General features: G+C 38.9%; 1 protein-coding gene and 1 long non-coding RNA gene across 2 annotated transcripts; one reads left to right on the forward strand and one right to left on the reverse strand.

Annotated features, from left to right (window-relative positions):
* Positions 1-1,224: 1,224 nt before the first annotated feature.
* LOC146503287 (uncharacterized) lies at positions 1,225-1,896 on the forward strand. Its single transcript, XR_014868687.1, has 2 exons — positions 1,225-1,521; positions 1,780-1,896. It is a non-coding gene; the product is annotated as an uncharacterized LOC146503287 (long non-coding RNA).
* Positions 1,897-3,262: 1,366 nt separating this feature from the next.
* gemin7 (gem (nuclear organelle) associated protein 7) lies at positions 3,263-16,389 on the reverse strand. The gene is made up of 2 exons (XM_085130726.1): positions 16,318-16,389; positions 3,263-15,120 (listed from the first exon to the last, which is right to left on the reverse strand). Exon 2 carries the CDS (start codon positions 15,097-15,099, stop codon positions 14,713-14,715), a length of 387 nt encoding a protein of 128 aa, XP_084986852.1. The 5' UTR covers positions 15,100-15,120; positions 16,318-16,389; the 3' UTR covers positions 3,263-14,712.
* Between the last annotated feature and the right edge of the window lie 3,953 nt (positions 16,390-20,342).

A 20,342-nucleotide genomic window follows, 5' to 3' on the forward strand; every position in this document is an offset into this window, starting at 1 on the left:
CTCCAGCAAACATCAGCTGATACTAAAAATTAATATTAAATAAATTCTAACAACAGCTGATGAAGCTTTAAAGTGCTGCTGTTGTTTAGTGCGACATCTGCTGGTTTCCTCTTTCTGGTGCAAAGTGGGCGATAAACAAACAAGAGAGAAAAGCTGATCAGCTGATCATTGATCAGTTTCATGATTGACAACTGCGTTCCTTCACAGCTCAATACGAAACGCGTAATATTTTCTCTGATTGAGGGACCATTCCGTTTTTTAAGGGGTGGTTGGCAACTCTACTAACTAACCTTATGAATAAAATAAAGTTCACTATCAGTAACATCATAGCACCCACTCAGCTGTTTAGAAACTCCGTCATGCTAGCTAGTAGCAGTACGAGTTATTGTAACTGACTGTGAAAAGTCAGCACAATGACAATAAACTCCACCTAAACTTGGTTTATATCTGACCCAGATAGACTGCAGGTCATAACTTCTTACCTGAAGTTCAGTTCACCTGACACTCAGACCGGCGGCCGCCTCGGGTCTCTCCTCCTGCCTCCCCTTCCCTCATCCACCTGCTGTCCTCTGTGGAAGCTTCGCCATAGCCACCACCAAACAACTGAGTTATTTTTACACATCTGCCAGCATCTGGTCAATCCACCACCTTTCATTGTTTATACCCTAACAAAAGGAGAAAAAAAAAAAAGTCAAATACTGGCAAATGCACGGTATGGCCGATGTACGGTGTACATTTTAGGACATCGTCAGGTCTCAAGAAAAAAGTTGTCAGGTATCAGACAAAAAAATTGTCAGGTCTCAGTTCTCAAGAAAAAAAGTTGTCAGGTATCAGAGAAAAAATTGTCAGGTCTCAGTTCTCAAGAAAAAAGTTGTCAGGTATCAGACAAAAAATGTCAGGTCTCAGTTGTCAGGAAAAAAAGTTGTCAGGTATCAGACAAAAAATTTTCAGGTCTCAGTTGTCAAGAAAAAAAGTTGTCAGGTATCAGACAAAAAATTGTCAGGTCTCAGTTCTCAAGAAAAAAGTTGTCAGGTATCAGACAAAAAAATGTCAGGTCTCAGTTGTCAAGAAAAAAAGTTGTCAGGTATCAGACAAAAAATTGTCAGGTCTCAGTTCTCAAGAAAAAAAGTTGTCAGGTATCAGACAAAAAATTGTCAGGTCTCAGTTCTCAAGAAAAAAAGTTGTCAGGTATCAGAGAAAAAATTGTCAGGTCTCAGTTCTCAAGAAAAAAAGTTGTCAGGTATCAGACAAAAAATTTTCAGGTCTCAGTTGTCAAGAAAAAAAGTTGTCAGGTATCAGACAAAAAATTGTCAGGTCTCAGTTCTCAAGAAAAAAGTTGTCAGGTATCAGACAAAAAAATGTCAGGTCTCAGTTGTCAAGAAAAAAAGTTGTCAGGTATCAGACAAAAAATTGTCAGGTCTCAGTTCTCAAGAAAAAAAGTTGTCAGGTATCAGACAAAAAATTGTCAGGTCTCAGTTCTCAAGAAAAAAAGTTGTCAGGTATCAGACAAAAAATTGTCAGGTCTCAGTTCTCAAGAAAAAAAGTTGTCAGGTATCAGACAAAAAAATGTCAGGTGTCAGTTGTCAAGAAAAAAAGTTGTCAGGTATCAGAGAAAAAATTGTCAGGTCTCAGTTCTCAAGAAAAAAAGTTGTCAGGTATCAGACAAAAAAATGTCAGGTGTCAGTTGTCAAGAAAAAAAGTTGTCAGGTATCAGAGAAAAAATTGTCAGGTCTCAGTTCTCAAGAAAAAAGTTGTCAGGTACCAGACAAAAAATGTCAGGTCTCAGTTGTCAGGAAAAACGTTGTCAGGTATCAGACAAAAATTGTCAGGTCTCAGTTGTCAGGAAAAAAGTTGTCAGGTATCAGACAAAAAATTGTCAGGTCTCAGTTCTCAAGATTATTATTATAATATATATAATATTATGTTAAAATCTCAAAGGACAGCATTATATTTTTGATATTAACAGTAACTCTGGGCTTCTGTGGAGAGTGTAGCTGATCTCATCGCTGTCTAAAAATGGATAAAAAAAAACCCCATAAGAAGTGCTGAATCCTTCAATAACACAGACTATTAGAGTAGCAGCTGTCTGTGTGAAGCACTTGCTGCAGGGTTGCACCATGAATGTATTCAGCTGAATTCAGTATTCAGACCTGACAATTTTTTGTCTGATACCTGACAACTTTTTTCTTGAGACCCGACGATGTCCTAAAATGTACACCGTACCGATGGCCAGTCCAGCTATGCCTGCACCTGAAGCAGGGTTTAAAGGGAAAATGATTCTCATCAATAATGTGTTCCTATTTTTGTCTTATTAGCAAACATAGCTGAAAGGTTTCTGAATAACATATGGTTCAAATCATGTTTCAAAAGTAAGGCTTGAGTGAACCATTAAATCTGATAAACAACTTAATGTATATTACTGTTCAAAGAATTTATTTTTCATGTGCCGCAGCTTGGCATTGCTTTATTGACTGCATAGAGATATTTGCTCAGTGATAATAAAAGAATGACATCCCACTGTCTGCCTACACACTCAACGTGTTCTTTTTCATCCTCATCTCTGAGTTGTGTTCATGGTGCAGATGTCAATAAAGTTGAGGTCAGGGAAGAACTGAGAAGTATATTATTTTTTTCTTGTTTAAAGATTGTGTGAAAATATAAGGTATTTTGGCATACTGCGGGCTAAACGGGTTATTTTGCAGTACCGGGGTTAAGTTTACAGTAATGCACGATGTTGGAGTGGTGGAGGGCTGGCTGTGCTGTTCGTGGTCTATGTTGGGCTACATCAAGGCTAACAGGTATCAATTTAAGGTCAATATTGAAGGTGATGATGCTGATTAGTCGCTCACCAAATTTTTACTTACTTTATATTGTCTAGGGGGTTGGAAAGCAGCCATATAGCTCATTACACATCTGCTTATACCTTGTTGAATTCAGATCGCGATATCTACAAAGAGCAGTGAATGTTAGAGTATCAGTACAGGTCCACTGATAACAGCCTGTCCACTGAGAAAATTCTTCTGGTGCTCCCAAAACAAACTATGTGGCTTATTTCCAAGTGATTCCTTTCCCTAAGCTGCACTGCTACACCCAATCTTCAGGTAACTCCAACTGCCAAATCAAACAGAAGTGTTTATTTATTATTCTGAAAGCTCGAGACAGTGCCAATAGTTCAGTGATATTTTGTTAAATTACAATGTGGAGACTCTGCAATAATTTAACAGAAGTGCTTATTTTTCACTTGAAATTTTTTTTGTGGTCATTTTTATTAAGATTTTTATTTTTTATCGGCAGAGAATAAAATAAAACCTGTCTTCCAATTCATTGCATTTGTGTGTGTGTGGTAGAAGTATCGGTTTTTGTACTCTGTATCGGCAAGTACTCAGATCCAAGTATCGGTACCGTATCGGTTTGAAAAAATTGGTATCGTTGCATCCCTAGTTGTGAACCTCTAAATCCCAGGTGTCGAACTCCAGGCCCTGATGGCCGGTGTCCTGCAGGTTTTAGATGTATCCTTGATCCAACACAGCTGATTTAAATGGCTAAATTACCTCCTCAACATGTCTTGAAGTTCTCCAGAGGCCTGGTAACGAACTAATCATTTAATCCAAGTGTGTTGACCCAACGTGATATCTAAAACGTGCAGGACACCAGCCCTCGAGGCCTGGAGTTCGACATCCCTGCAAGATAAGCACGTTAACGTTTGCTAGTTGGGACCAAAAAGGTACAGTTGAAGTTGATAAAAAAAATGTCATAATTTTGCACATATAGATGTCATACACCAGAGGATTAAATAGATGACCATTGTGACTTGATCCTGGCATTAGCTGAAATCATGAGACTGACTTTGAAATCGATACAACATAATAGGAATATTGATGACTGCACAAATGTGACTTTTACGTGTAGAAAAAAAAGGATCTCAGAGATAAACATCAAACCTTCACTCAAATATTCACAAGCTTCTCAATAATAGCATTTCCAGCTGGTCCTGATTGGTCACAGCTGATGAACCTGTCCAATCAGCGCTGACATCAGTTGGTCCTCAGCATCACAGACACTAATTAGCAGCATCTTCCTGTGTTTACTCCTGTGGGGAAGGGAGTGGGCTGTGATAGAGTCTACAGACTTATAGATAAATGGAGATAACTTTAATCTCACTCTAATTGGCGCTTCCCTCTCCTCCCACCTCCTCATATGTCTTCCTGTCTAGACTTGAGTTGGACATAAGCCTCCACTTTCCCATATCATGCTGTGGCAACTTCTTGATCATGCGCACAGATAGATATAGTGTAATATGGATTTGGTTCCTTTGCAGGGCTGCAGGCCAATAAAAAGGAAAATTATAGTTTAGTATCTTCACTTTTTTATTTAAACAACTGGCAGCTGCATTTATGGGAAACAGTCTCAAAATGCTGTTGTGTTCATATATTCACCCTAAACACAAATAAAATTGAGTCTTTCAATGCCTAAGGGGTTTTTACAGTTCGGATCCCAGGCTTTTTCCAGCTGGCATGCTCCACTGCTGGCCTCTTTATCTCCCTGGCCACTTGAGCTGGGGAAATGAGGCTGCCACAGAGCGCCTGGCCCTCACAATTGCTGGAGATCCTCCAACATTCCCCGCGGTGGCAAGTCAAACAAACCTGGGGACTGATTGTGACTCAGCCATTCCTTTTGTGTCTGTTTGCCTGGCTGCTTTGACAACACCTTCAGTGAGAACTTTACAGTAAATATCAGCACTTCTACTTTAGAAAACGTACTGTATTGTATTGTATGCGCTAAAATGGGGTTTTATCCATTTATTTACCCAATTCTTCTTAATAATATCTATAATAATAAAGGAGGGAAGCACCAGAAACACTCTCTCATTCATTCACTTCCTTACATAGTTTACAGTATTCTATAATGAATATTTAATTTGTTTTATAAATAAACAAATCTTTTCTGTCATCACTGGTGGCTGTAATATTATAGGATTAATTTAATCATAATTACTACAATCATTGCATTGAGGGATTTTCAGCACTTCCATTGTGAGAAGGTTTGAACTCATTAACTTGTGTATAAAGTTCATAATTAGAAAGCAGACACTTAAGTACAAAGTAATTCTGCTGCCTTGCAGAGTAAACAGAGAATGATACAGTTGTCTAGAACTGTGCACACGTCTGCTGAGACAATGTTTTTACGTATGCAAGCTGCTGAATGCAAATGAGCAGTGAGGAGGCAAAGTATCGGACAATCTTCTTGGCATACTAAAGAAGTTCTGTATCAAATTTAGTGCCTTTTGTCTCACAGAGATATTTTTTAGAGATTTGCCTGTTGGTTGCACCACAGAGAAGTTCAATTCAGAGTCATATTTATAAAGCAACAAAATTATAACAACAGTTCCCTCAAGGCACTTTATATTGAAAGATAAAGACACTGCAATAATTCAGAGAACAAAAACCACACACCCATGAGCAACCACTTTGGTGACAGTGAGAAGGAAAAACTTGCTTTTAACAGGAAGAAACCTAAAGCAGAACTAGGCTCAGTGAGGGATGGCCATCTGCTCTTACTGGTTTTGGGTGAAGGAGGGACACAGGGCAAAAGACACACTGTGGAGGAAAGGTTTTCAGCACGATTGTAAAAGTAGAGAGGGTGTCTGTCTCCCAAATCCAAACCGAGGGTTGCTTCCACAGTAGAGGGGCCTGAAGGCTGAAGGCTCTGCCTCCCATTCTACTATTACATATCATAGGAACCACAAAAAAACAGCAGTCTGACAGCAAAGTGCTCTATTGGGGTACAAGGAGGTCTTTAAGATAAGATAAGACCTGAAACTGAGTTTAGATTTAATTCTGGACTTAACTAGTAGGGTAATATGGATAAATTGTGGTCTCTCTTTGTGGTCTTTGTCAGTACCCAATTAAAAGCTAAACTAAAGGTTTCTCAGTTAGATTTTAGAAAAGCGTGGTAAAATGAATGACAAAGTTGGCTTTTTTCCTTACTGTTTTTCTTTTAATTTTGGGGGGGATTGAAGCAACCCATTTTTACTTCCAACTCATTTTATACTGATGCTTAATCAGGACCCCTTAGCCCTTCTTTTAGCATAATTGTTCATTGTACAAAAAAACCAACAAAAAAAACTGTCTACACAGAGGCAGAGTGATACTGCAGGCACATGTAATGAGAAAAGGGTACGCAAGCATCACTATGTAAAGCTGGTACTGTGAATGCTTGCCTTCCCCACTAAACAAGAAGAATGAGCAGTAAGACAACAACCGCAATGTTTCCAAGTCAGTTACAAATAAGCAAAAATATTCAATTAAATATGAGTTTGAAGGGAGAAAGTGATCACACTGACTCATTGAGGAAACAGACGAATGAAAAGCAGTTTCACTGACTCATCAGCCGGCTGAGTGAATTCCCCATCTCATACTCATAGCTGGACTGGCCCGGTATGCCCGATGGCGATTTTTTGTTTTTATGGGCCGATCGATTTTTTTTATTTTTGGAAGGTTATAAATAATTAAATGTGTTGGATTGGCCAATTGGTCATGATCGACTCTGGGCTGGACCAATTACAGCCGGAAGGTCGGATGCACCCTCCTCCTTGTTTAGCAATCTTATAGGCCATCCATCGGCTCTTTGTTACTTCGGAAACATGTCTTAAACAATTTCCACGACGTAATCCGATAACAACCGATCTCTTTACCCGTCGGCTTCCCGTGGCTGTCATGCAACAGGTGTTGTGCCAAAAAGTGATTTCCAATGTTTGCGTGTATTTTTTATGTGTAATATCTATGTTGGTAAATAGACTTCGGTGAACAGCGTTTACAAAGGGGCTATATATGGAATTAAAAAATTATCTGTTTTTTCAAGTATCTTTACAACTCTGTGTTATTGTACTTACATTATAACCAATCCGGTCCTTTATCCCCATTTTAAATATTTTTACAGAACTATTGTAATATTTGAGCCATTTCTGCTGTCCAACTACTTCTTACAAAAGACATTTTTTAATGTTAATTAGACTTTTTTTTAACGGCATAAATAAAGGTTATATAAAAGTCACTGCCAAAGACTGATTGCGGCTTCTACCTTGTTACACTAATGTTGCTTGTAGCTCAATATGACTTTATGTCATCCATGAGGGATGCATTTGACATATGTTTCACATATTATAGCCCAACAAGTTACTTATAGCAATTTAAATACCAGAAATCACTTTTTGGCACAACACCGGCTATTGCAGTTAATAATACAACAGTTTCTTGCCATTTTTTGTGTTTCTTTTTATCGCTGTGTAACTGAGTTCAATTGAAAGCCTGCATGCGCTAGTACCGCTTGCCACAAGTTCCCAGAATCCTTTGCGGTTTTACCCCTGAATGACGTCACATTTTTGGTGGGCCGGTCTCTAGTCAAAATGCCCGGGTCGATTTTTTGTCCCAGTCCAGCCCTGCTCATACTCCAGTATATTCATTCACTGTGCTCCCAGTGTCACAGCTCAGAGGAAACTTCATTAGTCCTCATTACCATATATGTTAACGGGTTTAACTCTAGCATTGATACAATGACAACCAAAGTTAATACTTGCTTATACTTGGGTTAATACTTGTTCCAATGAATGTTATCATGTGAATCATCATTTCTTCCCCCTTTTGATAATGAAATGTGCTAAAAATACCAATTCATGAGGTCACTGCCCAATTATTTTCGTCTGCTGGCTGGTGTTTTTGGCAAAAAGGGTGATTAAGTGGTTTTGAGAGCTATCAGACACTTGCCAGGAAGTGACAGAGGACCACAAACAGGAAGGAGCGGAATGTGCTTCCTGTCGGCCGATGGTAGCGTACAGGGGCAGATTCCTTGTACCATCGTGACTGATACACCAGCATACGCACACATGCATACGCTAAAAGGCAGGGATGTTTTTCCACTGAAATCAGGGAGAAGCAGACTGTCAGGAAAGGCAAACGGCAAGAAAAGATAACACTGAGACAGCGTGTTCAAGTGCAGTGCGGCACATCGGGAAGCACAAGCCAACACCAGGCCTTCAGAACTGCCTTGTAAAGCTCATTCTCACTTAACCTTTGGAAAATACTCATGTAATATTTGTTTTGTGGAATAAAGTGAAGTCATGAAGAGATCGCTCTTTCGGCCAACTTAATAATGCATCCGTTTGACAAAGATCTTCCCGTCAAATTGGACTGCTCTTTTCCATACTAAAGCTTAATTTTCTAGGTCACGTTTGCATGAACAATGACAGCCTGGCACCCTGACATAACAGACTCTTTAACAAAAAGCTTTTTACCAGTCAGATAGAACCAAATCTGTGAAGGTGTTCACCGAAAACACCAAAACAGTGAGCTGAAAAAGGTTTCTGCTTGTTTCCATTTTCTTTTAATTGCATTTTTTTAAAGATGTTGTCCAGAAGTATTTGGACGATGAAAGGTTACTGAAAAGTGCACTATGTTGGGTTGAGATCAGGTGACTGACATTACCATTGAGCAATATTCAAGTTTTTGCCTTTTGCAGCTTTCTTTAGGCCGTTATCTCTTTGCACTGTGAAGCAGTCTGATCAGTTCAGCTGAATCTGAGTAGAAAGTATAGCCCTGTATACTTTGTAATTCATCCTACTACTTTTACCAGCTGTCACATCAACAAACAACAAAAACCCAGTTCCACTGGCAGCCTTACATGTCCATGCCAAACACTGCCTCCACCATGTTTGACAGATGGCCATTGTGATCTACCCATTGTTCTGATACAAGTTCATTAGGGTTTCATCTGTCCAAAGACCGTCCACTGAACTGTGCAAAGTATTTTAAATGTCTCCTGGCAAAGTCTAATCTGACCTTTCTGTTCTTGAGTGTCACCAGTGGTTTGCACTAGGGATGCACCGATACCGATACTGGTATGGGGTATCGGGACCAATACTGTAAAATGTGGTATCGGTTAACTCGTAAAAGTTAACCGATACCATGAACTGATACTAACTTATTTCATTAATCAGAGGGTGGATTGTCATCTTTGTTGTAGTTTTTTAGATTGGCCACTAGGGGGACATCCCGCGCTAAACAGGCACAGGGTTAGGCGAGTGAGACTGGCGGCTCCAGATAAAAAAGAGAAACTGGAGGCTGCTGTAGCTAGGCTAAACAAAATGTCAGCAGTGTGGAACAGCCAACTTTAACTCAGGTTTTGGAAAAGCGATGAAAAATGTCAAGAGAAAATCCACGGGCAGTTAAAATAACAGAGGCTCTGACTCATTTTATTGCTCTGGATGACCAGCCAATGCCGGTCGTGGAAAACATAGGATTGCACCGTCTTCTCAGCACACTCGAGCTGCGATATGAAATTCCCAGCCGCCCACACATCAGGGAGATAATGGTGCCAAAACTTTCTAAAGAGGTAAAGACAAGCAGTGTGTGCGATGTCAGTCCTTGGTTTAACAGCACAGTGGACTAATGATCCACGGGCAGATGGGGAGTTCGTTCGTCAATGCCAAATACTTTCGTTATTTTGTTTGTTTGTTTACAATATGGACACTCTGCAATAATTTAAAAGTTTATTTTATTCTCAAACCTAATTTGTATTTATTTTATTCCAAACAGAAGTGTTTATTTATTATTCTGAAAGCTCGAGACAGTGCCAATAGTTCAGTGATATTTTGTTAAATTACAATGTGGAGACTCTGCAATAATTTAACAGAAGTGCTTATTTTTCACTTGAAATTTTTTTGTGGTCATTTTTATTAAGATATTATTTATTATCGGCAGAGAATAAAATAAAACCTGTCTTCCAATTCATTGCATTTGTGTGTGTGTGTGTGGTAGAAGTATCGGTTTTTGTACTCTGTAGAAGTACTCAGATCCAAGTATCGGTACCGTATCGGTTTGAAAAAATTGGTATCGTTGCATCCCTAGTTTGCACCTTGTAAGCCCTCTGTATTTATTTTCATAAATCATCTCTTCATTGTAGACTTCGACAATGACATGCCTACCTCCAATACATGATCAGATATCAGATCAGACGTGTTATTAGAAAATGAACCAGGAACCAGCTAAAGCATGAAGTTGTATAAAATTGAAATGAATGTGTTTATGTATTGTATACATTCCTGCAGATAGTCACAGAGGTGAGAGTGAGAGCTGGGGGAGTTGAGAGCTGCTGGTCATAGAACAGTATATGAAATTAACATTGGTTGTCCTTGAGGGCTTCCTGATTCAATCACACAGGCTCGATGACGTCATGCAGAGGTTTAAGTCATATTTTGGATTAGGGAGGGTGAGAGAGAGTGAGAGGGATAGCAATGTGGGGTGGCGGGGGGGGGGGGAGGGGAGGGGGGGGATGAGTCACTACCTCACTGATGACTGTCTCCACTGAGTGGTCAGATAATTCAGGTACAAAAAGAGACACAGGCACAGCACGACCGCCTAATGGCACTCAAATAAAATGACTTATTGGGAACTCGCAAAATACACCTTTTAGGAAGATTAAATAGTATTGATGCCACCCCTCCTCCTCCCCATGAGGCTGGTACAAAACAATGACCAATACTGTTCTTCTGTATTTAATTAATGATCAGGGACTGACACGACGGATGTCTTTGCTGTCATCATATGTTGAGTCAGTATTGGCTCTATTACTGAAACGTTCAAGAAAAACTATCTGGTGTAATCCTGATTCATCAAAGAGTAGAGTTGATTTAGGTTATACAGTCCCAATCAAAAGTTTAAGACCACTTGAAAAATGGCAAGAAATCATATTTTTCAGGGTTCGATCTTATAAGGTTCCAAGTAGAGCTTCAAACTGCAACAACAAGAAATGGGAGTGAGACAAAACATTTTTTTGAGCATGCAATTTATTGAAAACAAAGCTTAAACTGAAAGAGGCTGCTTTATAGCTGATATAATGTTTAGGACCAAAAAACAACAACAACAAAAACCCCCATAAACCCCCCAAAAAAGAAATCAAAGTTCCAAACACAAACTCAGTAATGAGTAGGTCCACCATTATTGTTGATCACTTCAAAAATTGTTTCGCGGCGTGCTTGATGCAAGCGTGCTACCTGAGAGAAAATGACAATGAATCCATATTTTTGCACATATTTGGCCTTTAAAAGGCATGTGGTCCTAAACCTTTGATCAACTGTAAAGCAGACTCTTTCAGTTAAAGCGTTGTTTTCAAGAAATTGCATGCTCCAAAAATAGTTTTGTCTTACTCCAATTTCTTCTTGTTACATGATGAAGCTCTACTTGGAACCTTGTTAAGATCCAACCGTGCATTTGTTTTTGTTTTTATCGTTTTCAAGTGGCCTTAAACTTTTGATCGGGACTGTATGTTCCATGCTGTAAAAATGACTGAAAAAATAGATGCAAAGTCAGAAACAAGGACAGATGATGAACCTAGAATTGTCATCATTACAAATTTCTTGATCATCAGAATAATCATGTTCAGTCAGTCAGTTGAGATCCTGCTGAACAGTCCAACAAGCGAGTTTCACAAGTAAAAAAATAACATTTGTGAAAAACTTGCTAAGAAAGAGGATAGCAGAATAATACTTTAAAAGCTGTTGCAGCAGTCCAAACATCATTACTTTTATGATGATATTGGAGAAATATCTTTTGTTTCTTTATACTCTGTACCTGATGAAACCTTTAAGAGGAACAAATTACAAATTTCTTGGTGATCGAAATAACAATTTTCAGTTGATCAGTTAATCAATTGAGTAGGAAAACTTAACAAAGTGTTCATAACATACTATAACAGTTCTACATGTGAACATGAGGTTTTGAACTGTGTCTAAGTTAGCTCATTGTACAGCAACACTTTTATTACGTTTAATGTCATTATTATGAATATGAAACTGAAGATCGAAGAAATCGGCTGTCACACTTTTATAGATTAAATGTTTTTATTTTTTTATTTCTCCAAATAAAAACAAACTAAATATCCAGTATGATATATGTACGTCAAGGGCACCGGCACATATATTTATCTTTAAAAAAAACAAAACAAAAATATTAATAAATTTTCAAGCAGAAACCAATAAATATAAAAACTGTTGCTACTATAGTCGACACACTATTCTACCAGTTTGATGAAACACAGATATTACACTGGTCATCGTGATGATAGAGAGCCAACTGGAGAAAACTCAGTTTGTAGCTTTGTTGTCAGGCATTTTTAAATAATTATAATAAAGGGTTAAAATATAGCTATGCAGTGGTAAGCCTTACAGGACAGACTTTGATTCCAACTGGCTGGAGGTGCTCATGTGTGGAGTTGGGATGATCTCCCTGTGCCTGCACACAGTTCCTCCAACAGTCCAAACACATGCATGTTAAGTTAGACGATGGTTCTAGATTGGTTATAGATATGGTTGAGTACGAATGGTGTTACCCTTTATGTTGTTATCCTTGTGATGGACTGGTGTCATATTTAGTATTAACCTAACATTATACAGTACTACGCAAAAGTGGGACAACCCCACATATATATATATACACACACATATATAGCTTCCAGATAGCCGACCATTTCAGAGGAATGCTTTGTTATTGTTTTGAGAGGAATGTTTAAGTCACTTAACACTGACCTATGAATCACCCAAACATAAAAAGCACCCAACTCAAGTAATGCACCAGTGTTGTGTCTACAGATAATGACAACTTGGCAAAGAATCCATTTTAAATTGAACAGTTCACAGTTAATAGCAGCCTGTTGTTGAAAAAACAAAACAAAAACTCGTCCCTAAAAAAAATCCCCCACAATTTGCTCCTTTTCTTTAGATTAATCTAAAGAATTATTCATTACTAGTAATCTGTTATTATTATTACCATTATCATTGTTATATTATTAAGCTAAGTACCAAAGATAATAAAATCTGACAGGCATAAGATAGAATTTTTGTACGAGTAATGTCATTCCACCACAAGAGGTATCAGCTGACCACCTGGCATATCTTGGCACGGTGTGCAGTGCAATCTTAAAAAAATTGAGGAAAATGACCTAAATTACAAACTACAGCCAACGCAGCCAAGGACATAACATCCGGAAGTTGTGTCCTTAAGAATAAGGGGGGGAAAACAAACAAACAAACTTCACTGAAGTCCCATTAGAAATGGTCTCAGTGGGAGAGTGGCCATCAAAAAGCCATTCTTAAGGGAAACGGGCTGAGCAACGCTAAAATAGAGAAGAACTGGACTGAAAAACAGTGGCAACACGTCCTATGGAGTGATCCACATTTGAATTTTTTTAGTTAGACGAGGTCAGGGAAGAGGTTTCCAGCCATCTGTAAAACACAGTGGAGAGTCTAGTGTGGTTTGGAGCAGTGTTAAAAAGCTTTTCAAAATTGGTGGAATAATGAACACTGAAAGGTACTATCAGAACCGTGGAATACCACCAAGATTCCAAGTATCTGATTGGAAAATGCTTCACTTTTTAGCATCCCAAACATACTGCCAATGCAGTAGAAGCATAGCTGGATAGAAAAAGACAATAGCCTCCAACATTACTGAAGCAGTGTATTATCTTAAGAGAGAACGAAACACAAGGAAGCCAACATCCAAAGCTTCTTGAATGTCCTTCAAGAAGCCCAGAGAATTATTCCTGAAGACTACTTCAAGAAATTACAAAAAAAGCTGTCTAAGAGCTCAGGCTGTGCTGAAGAATAAAGATTGTCGTACAAAATATTGACCTTGAAGCTTGTACTGTAAATGTACAAAAAGTTTTTGCTTTATTTAAACTGTATGTTTTTGCACGTTTCAATAAATCACATACTTCCTATTTCTGTAGAAAATATAAAGAAATGGAGGTACCTCAAGACCAGGGGTGGGCAACTCCAGGCCTCGAGGGCCGGTGTCCCTGCAGGTTTTAGATGTGTCCTTGAACCAACACAACTGATTTAAATGACTAAATTAGCTCCTCAACATGTCTTGCAGTTCTCCAGAGGCCTGGTAACGAACTAATCATGTGATTCAGGTGTGTTGACCCAAGGTGAGGTCTAAAACCTGCAGGACACCAGCCCTCGAGGCCTGGAGTTGCCCACCCCTGCTCTAGACCATTGCTCAATGCCAAAAGGTAGAGTTTAAATGAGCCCACTTTAGGAAAAGAGCTCGATTCAAGAGTGGCTTTTGAAATTGAGCTTTTCATTAAACATGAATATTTACCAGTTATTTCTTTAAACATTTTATTTTGCCACACAGTCCTGATCACTTTCACAGAGAATACAAAAGTGTTTCTTTTAAGTGCAATATTTTATATACCACATTCAGTTAAATTGAATGAGGCAATTTCACAACTCCGGCACCAGTACAGCAGTAACATGTTCGTACATATCCAACTCTGATGTTTAACTGAGACAGGAAACCTGTTCATAAACATGATACTGAGGCTAAATGTCAGGTGACATCTGGCAGGATTCACTGACCTCAAAAAGCTGCATTATCTTTGAAGTGTTGCACTTCTTTAACTTTGCAGACTGTTACAGCCTCTACCTCAGGCATTTGTTGAGACTTATTATGAAACCACTAGTGGCACTTCTGATATTTAACTCAAGAGAATCATTGAGCTCTGGTGCAACTGCTAAACTCTGCCATCAGGTTTGGATGGCTACCTCTTGACACAAAGGCACGCGACTCCCTCTTGTGTTAAAACCGTGGGACTGCTTGTTGAATGCAGTCAAATCTCTAGCATATAATCCAGTCCACCGCACACACAAAAGCAACATGTTTATACATCAAAGGTGAATGATATCACATCCTGACATCTGATTAGAGCCTCTTTCTGCACACCAATGGGAGTGTGCAGGTCAGACACCTGAAAGTTCAGCACGTCAATGTCTGACGCCCCAAATGTGGCCTCCACCTTCACATTCTCGTACATCTGGAACTGAACCTTCTTGTTGGTCATGGAGAGCAAGCACCGGAGGAAGCCCTCTCTCAGCACAGATCGAGCATCCTGCTCTTTCTGCAGCTGCTCGCTGTCGCTATCTGAAGCTGCTGAGGAGGAAATGGAGGTTCGGCAGAGAGCGATGAAGCGGGGAGAGTTGGGGTCAAATCCACGGCTGTTGGGGTCAGGTCCTTTGGGCAGGCGGAGTACGGGCACTGGAGTCGCCATGCTGACTGCTTCTGCCAAAGCCTGCAAAAGGAAAATAAAAGTCAGGAGCAGGAAAATAAATGTGCTCAAGAAAAACTTTTCCAAGCACAACCACACAAAAAAAGATTAAACTGAAAACTAAAAATAAACAGATCTACTTGCAGTTCAAGATTAGCCACAATATTGTGAAAATGTCATTCACTGTCACTTGTAAATTGTCAGTTAACTTTTCTTATTATATGTAAGACTCGGCAAAATAAGTATTTAAGATGAAGTGAGGGGGATCATCATGGAAAAGTTATTTATTTATTTATTAGTTACATTAAGTAACAGGTATAAAAGCAGTTATGTAATTATAGCGCTACAGTTACAGATCCTGCTACAAAATGTATGTAAACCATATGTTTGTTTTAAGTTCATTTCTATGGGATCAAAATGACATCTTAACAATTCTAAGTATAAGTGGTTATTCTTTTTTCCCTCTTTATCCTGTCAATTTCTCATATCCGTGTTCAGATTTTTGAGAACTGGTCTTCAGTCAAAGATGTTGTGACGTGGGCAGAATTAAAAGCAGCATGTCACGGATAAGAGAGATATAACGGAGACATAAGAAAAACAAGCACAAACAAACAAACAAAAAACCCAACAACAACACTCGCCTTAGTGTCGTGCATTCTTAGCTTTACTGAAATCAACAAACCTTTCATAGCTCGCTAAGAGTTGCTGATTAACAAATGATTTGATCCCATTCTCTGCTGCATATCACTGTAAAGTCTATTTTGATTTTGTGTTTTTCCTTTTGTAAGATTAAAGCCTGATGCGCCATTCGGGGTTTTGATAACAAGTTATCCACATTTTCATTAAGTTTTATTTTATCGTTTTCTCTCCCGCCCCCTTCTTTCTTTCTTTCTTTCTTAACTACATTTGGAAATTTTCATTGTAAACATGGACTTCAAATTTACGTTATTATTAAACACGAAAAAAAACGATTTATATCATCGTTTCATCCAGAGCAGAGGTTACAGTGAGCTAAAACGTTTCATGTACGCTGCCCTACGTGAGGCAAATTTACCAGAAAAGCAAAATTGGCCAGTTTATGATCAACTGAACTTCATTAACAGTTAAACACTTGGTTTACAATCCCGTTTAATTTAGACACAACATAACCGCACAAAACGAACAGAAAGCATAGTGAAACAATCGAATTAAAAATGCGCAAATGCTCTTTCCTTTACTTACTGTGTGCTTTCTCGCGTTAGCACCGTTAGCAACAGCTAGCCCCAGGCCTTGTTGTTCGGTTTCTTCCTCGACGGATTCATTTGCGCATATGAATCAGCTTAAATGTGCATTACCGCCCCCTACTGGACGTGAGGGCAAAGAGCCAAATTTGCAAATAATATTCGCAGTTTTTTTTATTTGAAAAGTGAATTTTGAAATATTTTATTCTATACATCAATAATAATAATAATAATAATAATAATAATAATAATAATAATAATAATAATAATAACAACAATAATAATAACATTAATAATAATAATAATAATAATAAAGGTGGACATGTAGAGATATCAAGAAGCAACTGTTAATACAATTAAAAATTATGTTTTTGAATACAATTACTTTTTAAAGACACAGTAAAGTAACTTGTTAAAAGTGTGTCAAAGGTAAGTCAAATAACCATTCATTAAATCTGACATAAGCAGAAGAGCATTTCTGACATCAAAGTCATGCTACAAGTTAGTTTGCTGAAAATTACCTCCTCTGTTGTCATTTACGCTCATTGTAGCATTTTTCTTCAGGACCTGTAGTCACAAACATTTGAAAAATCCACCCACAGATCATAAGTAAATTTTGTAGCCACTGATGTAAACAATATATATAACTTTTCACTAGTCCGTTGTTATGTTGCAACATAAATTTTGAAAGCACATACTTTTGAAAGATGAAGTAAGATGAATTACCAGTTCAACTTTTCACAACACCCGGGGCTTGTTTTGCCCCACAGCCACTGTGTAGTAAACAGTGTAGCAAAACAGAGCTCGTGAACCAGATAGATAGACATAAGGTGTCACGGTCCTGGGTAAGTGGCCCAGTGTTTTGGTTTTCATATTATTATAGACCTTTGTTTTTATCTGGGGTTTGACTGCTAGTGATGGTTTCTGTTTTGTATTTCTAGTTCAGAGGTTTTGGTCCCTGTACTCTGTGTCCCCTGTGTAGTTTCAAGTTTGTGCCCTTAAGACGGTTGTATTTCCTGTTTTACTTTGAAGGTCCGTGTCTCAGGTCATATATTCTGTTTTGCTTCCCCATTGTCTTGTCTAATTAGGCTCAGCTGTGTCTCCCTCCTGTGTGCCATTTCCTTGTTACCTTTGCTGGGTCTCAATTCAAGGGCTGCATCCTTCGGAGACCCGGCCTTCGCAGTCTACTCAGGCCAGGTTGAGAAGGCTGGAAGTGCGAGGCTGTGAAATAGGACGGTCTAGCCTTCAGATTTGCGTCACCAGCTGTGTTTAATAAACTCAGCCGTCTGCTCCTTGCTGTCTTAAATATAACAGGACATTGGAGTAAATTCTCTACCATCTCACACTTCTGTTTAATCAGTTTTCTATTTGTTTATTCAGCTGTGTAAAAACTATAACTTTAATCTCACCCAAACCGTTTTACTCAGGAACAAATAAAACACAGAAAAAAGCCAAACAATGACATTGTTAAGTTACCTGAGTAGCAAAAGACCACGCGGGGTCTGAAAACAATGTGCAGGGAGTGTGTTCTCATCAGCTTTAGTGAGTCCTTACCACCCTTTCAGCTATTGAGTCTCCGAAAAAATCGGAGCACTTTTGCAAATATGTGAGCAGATATTTGAAGTTGACACAGCTACATTCTTGCCTGAAAATATGTTAAAAGTTTACTTTGTGACCCAGAAAGAGTAATAAGATTAATATTAAAACTAAGCAGCTTCCACTATTGTTGGAATTGGCTGGGCCGTGTTATGAATCCTGGGATAGGTTGGGCCACGAAGGATACACCTGACCCATCCTTCAAATTCAGGGAAATGAAGGACGCAATTGTCGGCCGCATTTGGAGCAGCCTTCGAATTGGGACAGCCCTCGTCGCGTCACTGTGACGTAGTCGGCCTTCAAATGCGGCCTCGGAAAGGTCCAGCCCCTAAATTGAGACACAGCCCTTGTGTGTATATTTAGTGTGTGGTTACCTCTGTTCTTCATCGGAGCGTCTGCGTATCATGCATGTTGGTCATCCTGCTCATCTTCCCCAGTGTCTCTCCAGCTATGTTTCCATGTTTCAGGTTGTTTATTTTTATAGTTTGATGTTTAGCTGTCCCCAGTTTAGGTTTTTGTTGGTGGTTTTGTGGTAATTCTTACAGCTGCAATAAAGGCTCAGTTTGAAACACTCTGTCCTGCATCATTGTCTGCGCCTGGGTCCACGCCTCTTATGACCACCATGACATAAAGGAAGATATTTTGTGATTTTTATTTCATTTTCATTCATTCATTCTTTTTTTTTTAATCTTTGACATTATTTAGCTCTCTAAATTTCAAGAAAAATCGCAATAAAGTTGGATTTTTTCTTATTTCTAAGAGTAATGCATTTTTCACACTATGGAACTGGAAAATAAAACAGGATTTTGCTTTTAATAAATAACGTTTGAGTTTTTTTTGGATTTTGTGAAAACATGTTTTACTGAGTGTTGGTTTGAAGATACAAGTGTTTGTTAGGGCTTTTGTGGTTCAATTTAAAAGGTGACTGGTTAACTCAGTTTTATTTATACAGCGACAAATCAAAACAACAGTTGCCTGAAGGCACTTTATATTGTAAGGTAGATCCTACAATAACACATAAAGAGAAAAAAACAACTTGTATGACCTCCGTTGAGCAAGCGCTTTGGCAACAATGGGAAGGAAAAACTCCCTTTTAATAGGAAGAAACCTCCAGCAGGCTCAGGAAGGGGCGACCATGTGCTACAACCGGTTGGAGTGAGGGGAGGAAGACAGGACAAAAGACATGATGTGGAAGAGAGCCAGAGATTAATAACAAGAAAAAACAGTTAGTTACAAATACCAACTGTTGCTTCACTCTGTGCAGGTTAATGATGTAGAAAGACAAGTTTTAAGTGATATAACTTATTATATTTGCTCTGATAGTATTTGCACATCAGAACCAGTTTGTGTTACTTGTTAATTTTCCCCTTTTAGTACTTTGCTGGCCTCATTCTCCATCTAATATGACTGTCAATGAACCAAATGTATATTATACTTTATCTCAAGCAGCCACATCAATAATAAAATATTAAATTGTAGTAAAAGATCTGAAAATGTATCTAACTTCAACTGAGAAAATGAAAAAGCTTTATTCCTCTAAGGCAGGGGTGGGCAACTCCAGGCCTCAAGTGCCAGTGTCCCACGGGTTTTAGATCTGTCCTTGATCCAATCTTGATCCATCCCGATTTAAATGGCTAAATTACTTCCTCAACATGTCTTGAAGTTCTCTAGAGGCCTGGTCATGAACTAATCATTTGATTCATGTGTGTTGACACAGGGTGAGATCTAAAACCTGCAAGAAACTGGCCTTTGAGGCCTGAAGTTGCCCACCCCTGCTCTAAGGTCATTATAAGGTCTTTGATTTTGTTTGTTCACAAGATGGCGCCAACGTGCTTCGTATTTGCAAAGTCATCATTCAGTGACAAGAGATAGTGGAAAGCTGTGGGTTGGCAACCAGAGGAGTGAATCCAAAGGTGTAAATAATTTCCCACACCCAAGCATTTGTAGCCTAAGCTCATTTGCAAATCCTGACGCTTTGTCCTTTAAAAGTTTGCTTTGTTCACAGTTAACATATTTGCACACAGATCCTGTCACTGTCTGTCTCCATTTAACCTGGGTGAAGAAGACCCCCCAATGGGGTCATCAGGGGGTCTGAGGATGAGATGAGCATCACAGCATACATAGTTTGGGAAGCACAGGCACCTGGTTCATGTTGCTATTAATTTGAGTGACAGGTGGAGGTCCAGTGTTTGCCAGTGCATCCCAGACAGTTTCTGCCTCTCTCTTAGTGGTGCATCCAGCCATGTTGGAACCCTCCTCTGAGGTCACAGCAGCAGCAACAGTGCCAGGCTGAAGAAAGTGAATGTACAGAAGGCAGCAAGCCCAGAAAAGTCCAGGACACATACTCAGGGAGTGTGCTGACCAGCTGGCACATGTCCTGATGGACAACTTTACCACCTTTCTGAAGCAGACTGTTGTTTCATCATGTTT

The sequence above is a fragment of the Neolamprologus multifasciatus genome, chromosome 14 (assembly GCF_963576455.1).
Source record: "Neolamprologus multifasciatus chromosome 14, fNeoMul1.2, whole genome shotgun sequence".
Taxonomy (NCBI): Eukaryota; Metazoa; Chordata; class Actinopteri; order Cichliformes; family Cichlidae; genus Neolamprologus; species Neolamprologus multifasciatus.

Coding starts and splice junctions, on each gene's coding strand:
- gemin7 (XM_085130726.1), bottom strand. CDS start 15,099: ATGGCGACTCCAGTGCCCGTACTCCGCCTGCCCAAAGGACCTGACCCC.